We start from the raw sequence: 12,885 nt of genomic DNA on the forward strand, positions 1-12,885 counted from the left end.
TATGAGCTTCTGCCATTCACATTCTCAATTCTCTAAATCACACACACCCCTCATCTCACAGTTTCCAACTTCATATCATATTACTCCAGTTCTAGATTCCTGAACATAATCTTAAGGAGCCACTCAGAAAAGTTGACTCCTAACTCTGGGCCCTGAGGTACTCGTTCCCTTTCAGTTCTATTTGTCGTTATTCTCTTTCCTCTAGTGTACCACTCAGACTCTCCCAGGCTCTTCCCTAAGTATTCTCCTATGTTTGTGTATTTGCTAACTTCTCTCCCTCTCTTGGAAATGCTTTTTGAACATTAACAACCTTCACCATTCCCATTCTTCCCCGTCGCTTTCCTATTTACTTGTAGAGTTCTTGGCTCCACCTCCTTTTGGCAGGAATCACTCAATTCCTCAGCTGGAAGACCTAATGCTTCCATGGAAAGCACACTGTCCATCCCACAAGTACAATACAAAACCGTTTTAAGTTAAAACACCAAATTTATTGGATAATAGTGAACTATATGCACACACATAGAAAATAAACATTTCATATAATTGTGTATCTTTTTTAAATGTTGTATTTATAAGGACTGAAAAACTACCAATTTAGCAATTGGAGTAACTTTTAAAAAGAAAAAGAAAAAGCAAAAATCTACATTCCTTCCATCAAGACTCAAGGCTGCATCACAATCTATATGTACTTCATTTTATATAAATAAAATCTTTTCTCTAGCTACTACATATTTAAAATCAGCATTACATGAGTTCTTTGATCATGTAGGATTTTCTTATCGAATGCTAAGCAGTTAGACACGTCATTTTTGAGACACATGTATTTATTTGACTTAAACATAATTCCCCTGCTGAAATCCCACTGTAAATGAACATTTCAAATGTGATAAACAAAAACTCTATCATAAAGAGTATCTTCATACTTTAACAGTTAGAGACAGAAGTTAAAAAAAATCTTACAAAATTTAAAATAAAAAAAGACAGCATGCATCCACTAGCAGAAGGAAGTGGAGAATTAATTCAAGTAGCAAAGACAAGGAAGAATAAGAGAGCAGAGGAAAGGAAGGGTTGGGGAACATAGGAAAGAAAAGGTAAGAAAGAAAGAGCAGTAGACATAAAGTAATAACGGGACCGAAGTTTATTAATTATACCATTCTTGGGCAATATGTAGACAAGAAAATGCAACTTGCTTCAAAAGCAAGGTAAATGGGTCTACTAATTCATTGTCTATCCAGGTATCATGGCTAACAACACACATGCAGCCCACCTGCCATCTGAGGCTGTTGTATGTGTCTTTCGGGAGGCCTAGGCAGTGGGCAGTCACAGAAGGCTGCAGTTCCTTCGTGACCTATTTTCTTTAAGCAGGGTGTGTTCGTAAAGACTCCCATAATGTCTCAAGAGTTATGTCATGGACCCAGACTCAGCCTTTTGGGATTAGGAGTTCTGAAGAAGCCTATTCCACTGTGGGCTGGACTGGGCTACAACAAGCCATGCATTTCCAAAGCTGCAGAGAAAGGGACACTCTGCATGGCAGGCAAGAAGGGATATGTCAATCAGTCATCTCGGCAGCAGAGACAGAAGCTAGGAAAAGAGCAGGGAAGCATGGAGAAGAAACACCGGGGCTCAGATGCATTTTGGAAACAAAAGCTTACAATCTACTGCAGTTTAATCCAGCAGATCCCAACACATTCACAGACGAAGGGACAACAGGTACCTTGGTGTAAAACAAAACAAAGCAAAATCCAATCCACCTCCCATACTAAAGCCAGTTTTGGGGGCCAGTTCCCAACCATTGATTTTTCAAAAAGACTACTTACTACTGAACTACAGAAACACACTGACTGGGATTTAGGATTCAAAAGTCTCCATCTACTTAGAAAATAAAAAAATAGAAATCACTCCCCATGATATTTTGTATCCGCTGCAATGTGGTCACTGAGGAAGGGAAGGACATCCTGGGTGAGCTGGGGAGCCTCAGGCCAAACTAAAACCTTCATAATTGTCGAGGGCCTGGGTCAGCCTAGCCTTCATAATCTCTTTGCTGCTATATTTAGGGAGGTCAAGCAGGTTGTAGCAGGTGTGGGCCACAGGTAAGTACTCCTCCCCATGGATTGTGGACTGGATGACAATCTGCAGACTGGCCATTCCATAGATGGGAATCCGGTCACTGCCTGTCAGGAACACTGAAGAGAAGAAAATGGCATCAAAGGCTATGCAAAGTCTTTCAGGCAACAGAGGAAGGCATGACACCCTGTGGCTTCCATGAGAACTACAACATTATTTATGTACCAACAAGTCTGCACCAGAATACTGGATGCTCAGACATGGCTCTAGGGCCTTCTATACGACACATGTCCTCATAGATGAACCTTCACAAAAGCAAATCAGAAAGGAATTGTCATAGGAAAAGGGGGCCTTCCTGTACAGGAAACCAGCAAAGAACTCGAGTCTCTGTGACCTTAAGATTTCCTCTTATTTCAGACGTCTGAGAACAGAGCCACCTGGCTGCTGTTTCCCTTCTTCATTTCCCTCCCTTTCATTAACTGGAAGACCTGATCCACACACTCTTTAGGCAGTTCACTCTTGTGATACATTGTTACTTGCAGAGATAACTGAATTCTCAGCACAAAGTAGACACACACTGTTGTCTTCTCCTGTGTACTAGTATTGCAGAATGTTTTTTGTGGTTGTTCCTGTTTTGTTTTGTTTTGTTTCACTTTGGATGTGCCAGAAATGACCACAATGAAATCATTAACCATTTATTTCCTTTCCCTTTTTCTTTTTCTTTTTGTGGTGGTTTTGGGTTTGAACCCAGGGCCTTTTAGATGCTAGACAAAGACTCTGCAACTCTCTGGAAGTCCTCATCAGCCACTGCAAATAACCTGCCTAAGGCATATAAACATATAACCAATCTTGCCAAACTTTCAGAATTAATAATACAACAGCAATGAACACACAACAAATGCCTTATATGGAATGCTCCCTAACTAGAAATGTCTTTTTGTAAGGAAACACCCAGGGCCAGAAGGGAGGCTTCACCTGAAAGCAACAACAGGTTTCCACATTGACTTGGCAGCCCAACCCTTCCTTTATCAACTTGCATGACACTGCTTCTCAACAGCTCATGGACACAAGCAGGACTTCCATTGTGAGATACTGGTTTTTTGTTTTTGTTTTCTTGCAGACTATTTTTTTATTTGAATTAGTAACAAGATTGTTTTACATGACAATCCTGGTTCCCTTCTCCCTCACGTCCTCCCCTACCATGCCCCCCCCCAACTAAAACCCTACCTATCACATATCCTTTCTGCTCCCCCTGGATGGTGAGGCCTTCCATAGGGTGTCATCAGAGTCTATCGTACTCCCCCCGACCCCCGTGTGTCTTGGCTCAGGGAGTATCCCTCTATGTGGATTGGGCTCCCAAAGTCCTATGCTAGGGATAAGTACTGAAGTACTACAGGAGGTCCCGTAGATTTCTGAAGGAGATACCGTTTTTTTGTTGTTGTTGTTTTGTTTTTCCCCTCATTTTTGCTCCATGTGAGCAGCAGAACCTAGAGATAAGTCTTGCATTAATATTAATATCCTCTCATTTTTAGAAAGTAAAGAAGAAAACCCCTTTTTTCCGGGGGGGGGGGGTGTTTCTCTGTGGCTTTGGAGGCTGTCCTGGAACTGGAAAAAAAAATTGTATTCTATTCACTGGCTGATTTAAGGGCCTGATTACACAGATGTAGGTGGGAAAATCCAACCTTTTCTTTTCTTTTCTTTTCTTTTCCTTTCTTTCTTTCTTTCTTTCTTTCTTTCTTCCTTTCTTTCTTTTTTTTTTGGGGGGGGGATAAGGTTTCTCTGTGAAACAGTCCTTGCTATCCTGGAACTCACTCTATAGACCAGACTGGCCTGGAACTCACAGAGATTCGCCTGCCTCTGCCTCCTGAGTGCTGGATTAAAGGCGTGGGCTACCACCATCTGGTGATCCAACGATATCTAAAAGGCTGGATTTGATCATGGAAAATAAGTCCACTTTACTCTCTAAAGCTACTATCCTACTCAAATGTCTTGCAGCCATTTACAAAGGACTACATATGGTATGATTCTATTTCCAAGAAATGTCTGTAACAGATAAACTCAAGATGAGGAATGATGCTGACAGTATGGAGTTTCTTTCTGAGGTGTTCTGTGACAGGCTTACTGCCCTGTATACACTAAAACCCCCTAGCTTGGACACTGTAAACAGGGAAAGCGCATGTTAAATCATTCATATCACAACAAAGCTTTAATAAATCAGATCTGCTCAGTTTCATCTAGAAACTTTCCAGACAAATCATTTTAGACTTCGGAGTGGGCAGGCTATCACTATGTTGCTCACACTGACCTTAAACTCTTGGGCCCAAGGGATCCTCCTGTCTCAACCTGCAATAGCTGGGGCTAGAAGCATGAATCAATGCTTTCACCTAAAGTAACTACTATTTTTTAGAGACAGTGAAGATCAGTGAAATGACTCTTTAGTTATTTTTATCATCTTGTTTCACACATGTGTACTAAGAGCCTACAATACATCTTATTAATATACCGCAGATGCATTGAAGCTTAGTTTTCTTTACTATCTAGCCATTTAGAAGTTAATCTTTACCTGTGAAATATACCGTCCTACATGATGTCACACTAAAATATGGACAACCCACTGAGGTGATAAATACTTACAGAGAAACTTCTTCTTCTTCTCTAGAGGGAACTCATGGAATGTCTCCCAAAATAGTTTCACAGTGGGATGTGTGCCTGAATAATCGCCCCTGTAGACGGCAGTCTGTTCAAAAGAGAAAAGAAAACAAAACAAAAACATGTATCTTAGAGAATGAAGACAACATTACAATGCACACTGGGTACCACTTGCATCTGAGCTGGAAATCCCTGGGAGGCAGGAGACCTCAGCGCACCTGCCAGGATGCTGCTGCGCTCTAGAGCTTACCTCTTCCAGTTCTTCCCAGTTGTAGTTGCTACTCCCCACCATCATGGCCCGTAGTTCTGCAGGCTGGAAGAGCTCCAGGACTTTGCCCCCACAGACCTTCAGGAAGCCACTGGAGAAGGCTGTATACCACTCATGAACGGAGACTTGGAAAACATAATTAACATAAGCATCCACAAATTCTTGCCTGCGGGAAGACCAGAGAGATAGGATGCACTGTAGATGTGGTAGAGAGTCTCACAGGCTCTATGGAGCTGCCTTTCCATCTGAGGTTTAAAGTGATAGAAATAGCCTTCCATCAGGCCAGTGCCTGACGTGGTGGTCTGGAACTAAAGCCGCTTGATAGTTATATCCTTGTGTTTTGGTTTTCAGTGCATGCATGTGTATATGTATGAGCATGTAGAAGTCAGAGGACAACCTGTGGTTATCATTCTTTAGACGTCACAGAGTTTATTGCTGCCTGGGACTCTAGCCCAGGGACTGACCAGCAAGCCCTATGGATCCATCTGCTTCCATCTCCCTAGCACTTGGATACCGGAGTACTATCATGCCTATATTTTTATGTGGGTCCTGGGTATTAGACTCAGGATGCCACGTTTCGAGGCAAGCACTTTGCTGACTGAGCCGTCCTCCCAGCCCTATCTCCTCATGTATTTTAAAATATAATATCCCTTATAAATAGCAGTTTGTTCAACATTTGAAAGACTATTAGAAAAAAGATTATATTTGCATTTGAGAGTAAAAAAATAACTAGTAGAGGGCTAGAGGTCTAGTTCAGTTAGCAAAGTATTTGTTGTCTAAGCAAGAAGACCCAATTCAGTTGGAGGAATAAATAGAAAGTGAAGACTATATTCCAGAGGAAGGGCACTGGAAATTCAAAACATTGTGACAGGACAGAGCAAAGGCGGAGAGAAACAGAAAGGGGATGCAGAAAAAAGTTGAGAAGCAGCAGTCCTGCTCTGAAGAGTGAAAGGCCCTGCTGAAGCTGCATTTGGGGGTAAGTCAGAGGACCCTGGCGGTAAGAAACCATCAGGAGGAACACCCACTTCTCACAAAAGTCCAGTGCTGGGGTTAGGTTAACAGTGACTTCCCTTACAAGGCAGGAGGGGAAACTCACTGCATCTCTCTCAGTACCTCAGTGCTACATCTGGTCTCCATCTTGACAGGGAGGGCAATAGAAGACCTGTTAACATGGAACAATTCCAATGGGAGCTAACGCTGTGGAGGAACAGTGGCCCATTGCCCTTGCTTCCATGGAGAAAAGACTGAGGCAAAGACAGAAGGGATAACTTGCCCTGGGTCTGAGGGCTGTAAGTGCCAGAACTCTTGCTTTTCATTCATTACATTGTTTTAGGGACAAAGAAGCAATTTACATGAATGCTGGCTTCATTTACATCACACTAAGAAGCTTGGGATCCTGTTTACATCCAGAATTTTGGATGTAGTCAATTCTGTGATGAAGTTCCTTTTGCCTGAGGATTACTGTGGAAACAGGGCTTGGTGGCCACTACCTGTTTGAGTCAGAAGCCTAGCTTAGCAGAGCATTCAGCCCCCTCCCCCAACCCCCCCATCACTCCAGGGCTGTGTACTGCTAGACAGAGGCTAAATAAAGCTAAGGTGTATAGGTTCTCCTAGTGCAGAACTCAGCACTCTGTTTCCACCATTCCCACATACCTGAGGGTCACTCATTGGCTTGGATGTCTTTCATTCCTGGGGGCCCAAAGTTGAAGGCCTCTGAGTTAAGTGGGAACCTGCCTGGACGACAGGTGGCAAAGCCCGTGGGGTCTGGCAGAGCTCTCTAAGGTGACTGACTCTTGGCTAGCTTGGCCCTCAGGGGCATACAACATTCAACTGCATAGGTGGAATTGCCAAGAAGCATCACTATTTGTTTTTTTTTAAACTACATTTTTTGTATTGTGTTAAACTGTATTCTTTACATGCTCTTGTTTTTCATTTGTTTCTTTTCTTTAGCTAGTCATTTATACTTTCTCCCAATTGTAATCAGATTTTATCTTTTGCTATTTCTCCTTTCTTGGTTTTTATTTTCTTTCCTTCTCTATTACTTAACCTTGCTTCTTCCTTTTCTCCCTCCCTACCCCCTTCTTTATTTTATTCTTCACTGTTATTACTTTAACCATCACGTATCTGTATAACTTCATAGTTTCCTTGACATTATTTTTCCTAAGGTTCCTGTTAGTATAGTTGTTGACTTTAGTTGGTTTGGTTGCATTTGTCTTTCTAATTTACTCTGCTAATATTCTTACAGCAGTTTGTTTTACTTTCTCTGTCTGGTACAGAGCCCTCAAAAGAAAGCTGGCCCCACCCAGAAGACCCTATCATAAAACCAGAAAAGATACACTGTCCCAGCACACACATAAGCTATACCCAGAAACATGCAGAGGCCAAAGAGGCAAAGCAGCAAAATCTGTCCAAAGGTTAGCAATTCTCAGCAAATCTGAAGATCCTGAAATGGTCAAAATGTCAAATAATTCAAAAGTCTAGGGTTTTCTTTTGTTTGTTTTTAAAAATGATCAATGCCTTCAAAGATCACTCAAAGAAACAGATGAATGAAGAAAAGAAGTCAATTCAAGACCTAGATTAGAAACTCAACAACTTGAGTGGGGATATTAAGCATAAAAGTACAGATTCCAGTGAAGAGAACAAAGGAAAGGAGAAGAAAGAGGAAAGGAAGGGGGGCGGGGGAACATGGAGAATATAAGAATGAGAAAGAATATGAAAATCAACTTGGGAATAAAAAGATAGAAAGCTCACTAAATTAACTAAAACCTCAATGGTTACCATTATCAATATACTACACCAGGCAGAACAAAGAAATCAGGATGGACAACAAGCTTGAGGAATTACTAATGAACAGGGCCATCATGGCTACACTATGTAAAGACCTCTGGACCATAACTAAGAGATAAAACCCACAAATTCATGGTGCAGAAGAAGGGGCTGAGATAGAGAATGAATTATTGAATCATTTTTTCCCCATACAATTATCCAAATCTAGGGAAAGAAATAGACATCCAACTACCAGAAATACTTATAAACTACAGACAAGAAGTTCTTTATGTTATATTATGGCTTAACTGCCATAGCACAGGACAGAAAAAGAATACTAAAAGCTGAAGGGGAAAATCCCAATAACTTATGAAAACAAACCTATCAAAACAACACCCTCTGAATAAGACCTTTTAGAAGAAACTCTAAGACCAGGGGGAAATGAACCAACTATTCATCCCTGAAACAAAGTAAGTGGCTACCATTACTGTATCAAGCAAGGGGAATCCTTTGTACTAGAAGGATGAATAAAGACTTTTCTGGACAACCACTAAAGGTAGCATTGCAAAAGACACTCAAAAGACAACTTTACACAACCCAGAGGAATGATATTCACAGGCTTAAGAGCTCAGGGAAGAATCAAACATTATTGAGTCAGTAAACAGCAAAGATGAAGGAGGGAGATGTTACTACATACTTTACAACATTAATCAAAAGTGTAAATGGTCATAACTTGTCAATTAAAAGACAAGATAGATTAAAAAAAAATTCACCTATTTTCTCATTGGCATAAACAGATTGGATGTGAAAGGATGGAAAATAATACCCCAGGCAAAAATATCTGAAAGCAAGTAGAAGCAGATATACTTACATCTAGCATGTCGGACCTCAAATGAAAATTAGTCAGAAGTAATAACTAAGTTAACTCTATATCAATAAGAGAACACTCCTACAAGAGGAGGTAACAATTAAAAGTGTATATGTACTGAACAAAAAACAAACACTACTGAATACAAAGGGACCCAGAGGTCCAGATAAAATGAAAGTGGATGAATGTAGTAACAGATAGGTCATCTAGACCAAACACATGAGGAAAGAAACACCTAGATTTCTTAATAAGTCCATTGTACTTATGGACTTATTAACAAATGGACTTAACATGGGCACCTAGAGAACATTCCACCCAACATTTATGGAATATACATTCTTCTTAGCAGTACGGAACTTTTTCTAAAATAGAATAATTTTAGGCCATAAAGCAAGCCAATACATACAGAAGAAATGGGAAATTTTCCTTGTATCTCATCAGATAATAGAGAAAAAAACCCCTCAGATATCAACAGTAAGAGAAACAACAGAAATTAAGCCAGTACATGGAGGCTGAAAATACACTTTGAATGACCAGTGGGTTATAGAAATCAGAGAGAAAATGAGTAAATTAATAAATTCAAGGGAAAACCAAAATGCAACTTACCACAACATTAGGGACACAGCAAACTCGTTCTACTAAGGAACTTTAGAGTCAAGAGATCCTACATTAAACTTCGGAGATCTCACCTGGCAGTGGTGATACATGCCTCTAATCCCCAGCATTCGGGGAGGCAGAGGCAGGTGGATCTCTTAGTTTGAGGTCAGCCTGGACTACATAGTAAGGTCCAGGATAGTGAGAATTATTATGCAGAGAAATCCTGTCTTCAAAAACCAAAACAAACCAAAACAAACCAAGCAAACAAGCAAAAAGAAAACAAAGCAAAAAACTTCAGAGATCTGAAATAAATAACCCAACATTGTAGCAAAATAAGAAGACAAATCTAAACCTAGCAGATGGAAAGAAAACAGTAAAAATTAAAACAAAAGTCAATGAAGTGAAGACTAAAAACAACAGAAAAGATCCTGTTGTGTGTGTGTAACAGAACTATAACCAAATTTATGTGGAATGGGGAAAAAGTGAAAGCATTTACTCTATATAATCAGGCATGAAACAAAGAACGCCCACACCCCCCACTTTTATTTAGTTTGAAATCATAGCCAGAGCAAAAGGCAAGAAGAGAAATAAAAGGACTATAAATAGGAAAGGACAAAGTAGCCTTACTTTCATACAATATGATCCTATCCTTAAAATGTCATAAAGTCCACTACAAAGCTCAGATCTGATAAATACTTTCATCAAAGCAGCAATATACAAAATCAATGTACAAAAGACAGGCTTTTCTATATACCAATAACAGACATATTAAAAAATAAATCCAACGGAAATGAAATTGTCAAAGCAATGCTTACATTGCGGTATTGACTATGGTACTATCCAAAAAAGTCTGGTTATAGACTCAACCTTTGCCTGTAATTACTTTCCTTTCTTATCGCTGTGACAAAATTTCCTGACAAAAGCAACTTAAGGGTGAAAGGGCTTATTTGGTTCACAATTCCACGTGCATTATGGCATGGAAGCCACAGCAGCCGGCATGTGAGAGAACTGGGCACATTACATCAGCAGTCAAGAGCAGAAAGCAATGAACTAATGTGTGCTAGAGATCAGTTTGCCCTCTCCATTTTATACAGCTCAGGATCCAATACCCAAGGATTGATCCTGCCCACAATTACGGTGGGTCTTCCCACACCAATTAGGGTAATCAAGAGACAATCCCACAGAGCATTATCAGAGACTAACCTTCGTCTAGAGAGTCAACCACAGGTGGCCTGGAGGCATGGCCCACCCTCCACCTAGGTACCCAGTTGACAATTAACACTAAGCAGCACAATGTTCACCAGCAGATATGTCATTTTATTATTTCTATCTACAACATATGGAACAGATGCCAGGAATCGCTAAAAAGGCATCTAGCACAAGCCCAAAGAGAGGCCTACCGCTGCTCTTTCCCTCACAGATCTCAAAAGGAACAAACCCTGCCAAGACCTGTGAGGACTTTGCCTCCTTAACTTGTAAGCAATGGATTGCTATTGTTTAAATGCCTGGCCTGTTAGACTTCACTACAGCATCCTAGCAAACTAACATATATATTCAAACTGATACATGCCAATTCTAATAGCATTATTATTGAATTTTGTTTAAAATGATGACCCTTAAATTGTTTCTAGGTACTCACTAAAGATCAAACCCTGAATGAAGTTCTGGGATGTACACTAATTCAATGAAAAGTAAATTGTGTAATACAGAATTACACGTCAATAAAAAATTCAAAAAGCCTTTGAAGTTGACATAATTATTTTGAATTAAAAGCTGAGACTAAGAGGAACAATTAACACATGGGTAAGGCAGGAATTGAAACCAGGCTCTAGCATGGACACAACCATTTCAGGTAGTTCCTGCCCCCTAACCGCCCCCCCCACTACCTTTTTTTCATTTCCTGTATGAAGCTGCATGACAGGTTAGACAAGAGTTCATCACACATCACCTCATCAATTCTATTACTCACTATGTGTTTCTGTAGCCCTTATCATGTACCAGAGAGGATAAAGCCCACTAAATGAGACATGTTTAGACAAGTATGGTATGTATTGCCCACACTTTTTAGAAGTCCTGATCTAAATCGTATTAAGGGTCATTTTTAAAAGCATGTCAACCTGAAGTTTATATAAAAGGCTCAGGAACTAAAAACAGCCAAAATAATTTTGTAAAAGAACAAAGTCAAAGGGCTCATTATCTAAATTCAGGAATAAAGCCATGGTTCTGAAGTCTAGTGTTGATGAAAGATCAGGTAAATGAACAGAAGGAAAAATCAGAAACAGAGCCACACCTATAAATGCAACGGATTTTCAACCAATCTACAAAGGCAGTGTGGCAGACTTAAGTAGTATTGTCCATAAAAATCAATAAATATTACATGCACAACAAATATATAGTCTATAACCACATAAATGTTAATTCAATATGTGCCACAGCCTAAAATTGAAGCTTAATGTATCAAATTCATAGCGGAGAGTTCAGGGAGAAAGGCTTTATGGCCTTGGAATTAGAAAAGACTTCTTGGGCATTATGCCAAAATCTCATTCCATAAAAGAAAATTTAGCCACCCCAAATTTAAAAGTCTATTTCTACTTATTTAAAGTCTACTTCTGATTTCTATTATAAAACTAAAATGTTACCTGGGTGGTGGTGGTGCCACAAGCTAATCTCAGCACTGGAGAGGCAAAGGCAGGAGGATATCAGTGAGTCCAAGGCCGGTCTGGTCTACAAAGTTCCAGGATAGCCAGGACCGTTGCTCAGAGAAACCCTGTCTCCAAAACCCAAAACTAAAAAGTCAGTCTAGAAAATGTTTATAAAATACATATTTCACAAAGAACCTGCATCCAGAATACATAAAAAAGAGAAAACTCATTAAGAAAAAATAAGAAAATAAGCAACAGAAAGAAGATGTAAGAATAGTAAACATGAACATCAGTGAATAATCAGAATCACTTATCACTAAGGGTACCACGGCACTCTCGAGGCTGAAGCCACCGAGTTCCAGGTCTGGCCTGCATATTTAAGACTCGTTATCTCAAAGCAGAGCATATAGAACAACTATAACTTTCATACATTTCTTGTATGAAAGCAAACAAGCACAGCCATGTGGAAAGAGTGTGATAGCTATTTATGAAGTTAAATATACCAAATAATCCAGCAACTCTACTAGTAGGTATTTATAGAAAATAAGGATGTGTTCATATAGAAATCTACAGACATGTATATGCTCACAGTGGTATTACTATTATTATTGGGTTTTTTTTTGTTGTTGTTGTTTCTTTAAGACAGGGTTTCTCTATATAGCTTTGGAGCCTGTCCTGGAACTCATTTTGTAGACCAGACTACTCTCAACGTCACAGAGATCCACCTGCCTCTGCTTCCTGAGTGCTGGGATTTAAGGCATGCACAACCACCGCCCTGCTTATTCTAGATTTTTAGAAGTGGAAATAGCACGTTGGAAATATTTCCCAACAATACAGGGGAACAAATTAGTAATATGCATGACAGTACAGATGAGTATCAAATACATTTGCTTGTGAAAATCACAGACTCCAAAAGGCTACATGTGACTTCATTCGGGACAACTTAAGAAAAACAGGATTATTAAGACAGTAAACAGATCGATGTGTCATGTGCACAAAATGTAGAAGGGCCCCCAGGGTCCTTTTAGGGT

At 39.9% G+C, this 12,885-nt stretch overlaps 1 protein-coding gene across 1 annotated transcript in view; it reads right to left on the minus strand.

Moving 5' to 3' along the window:
- Positions 1 to 548: 548 nt before the first annotated feature.
- Positions 549 to 12,885, minus strand: part of LOC100761790 (probable E3 ubiquitin-protein ligase HERC3) — a 160,068-nt gene continuing 147,731 nt past the window's right edge. Inside the window, exons 23-25 of the mRNA XM_027429738.2 lie at positions 4,964 to 5,147; positions 4,699 to 4,801; positions 549 to 2,183 (exon numbers count right to left, since the gene is read on the minus strand). Coding sequence (XP_027285539.1) covers positions 1,975 to 2,183; positions 4,699 to 4,801; positions 4,964 to 5,147 — 496 coding nt within the window. The 3' untranslated portion in view covers positions 549 to 1,974. The remainder of the gene's footprint in view (positions 2,184 to 4,698; positions 4,802 to 4,963; positions 5,148 to 12,885) is intronic.

This window comes from Cricetulus griseus, chromosome 8 (genome assembly GCF_003668045.3).
Source record: "Cricetulus griseus strain 17A/GY chromosome 8, alternate assembly CriGri-PICRH-1.0, whole genome shotgun sequence".
NCBI lineage: Eukaryota > Metazoa > Chordata > Mammalia > Rodentia > Cricetidae > Cricetulus > Cricetulus griseus.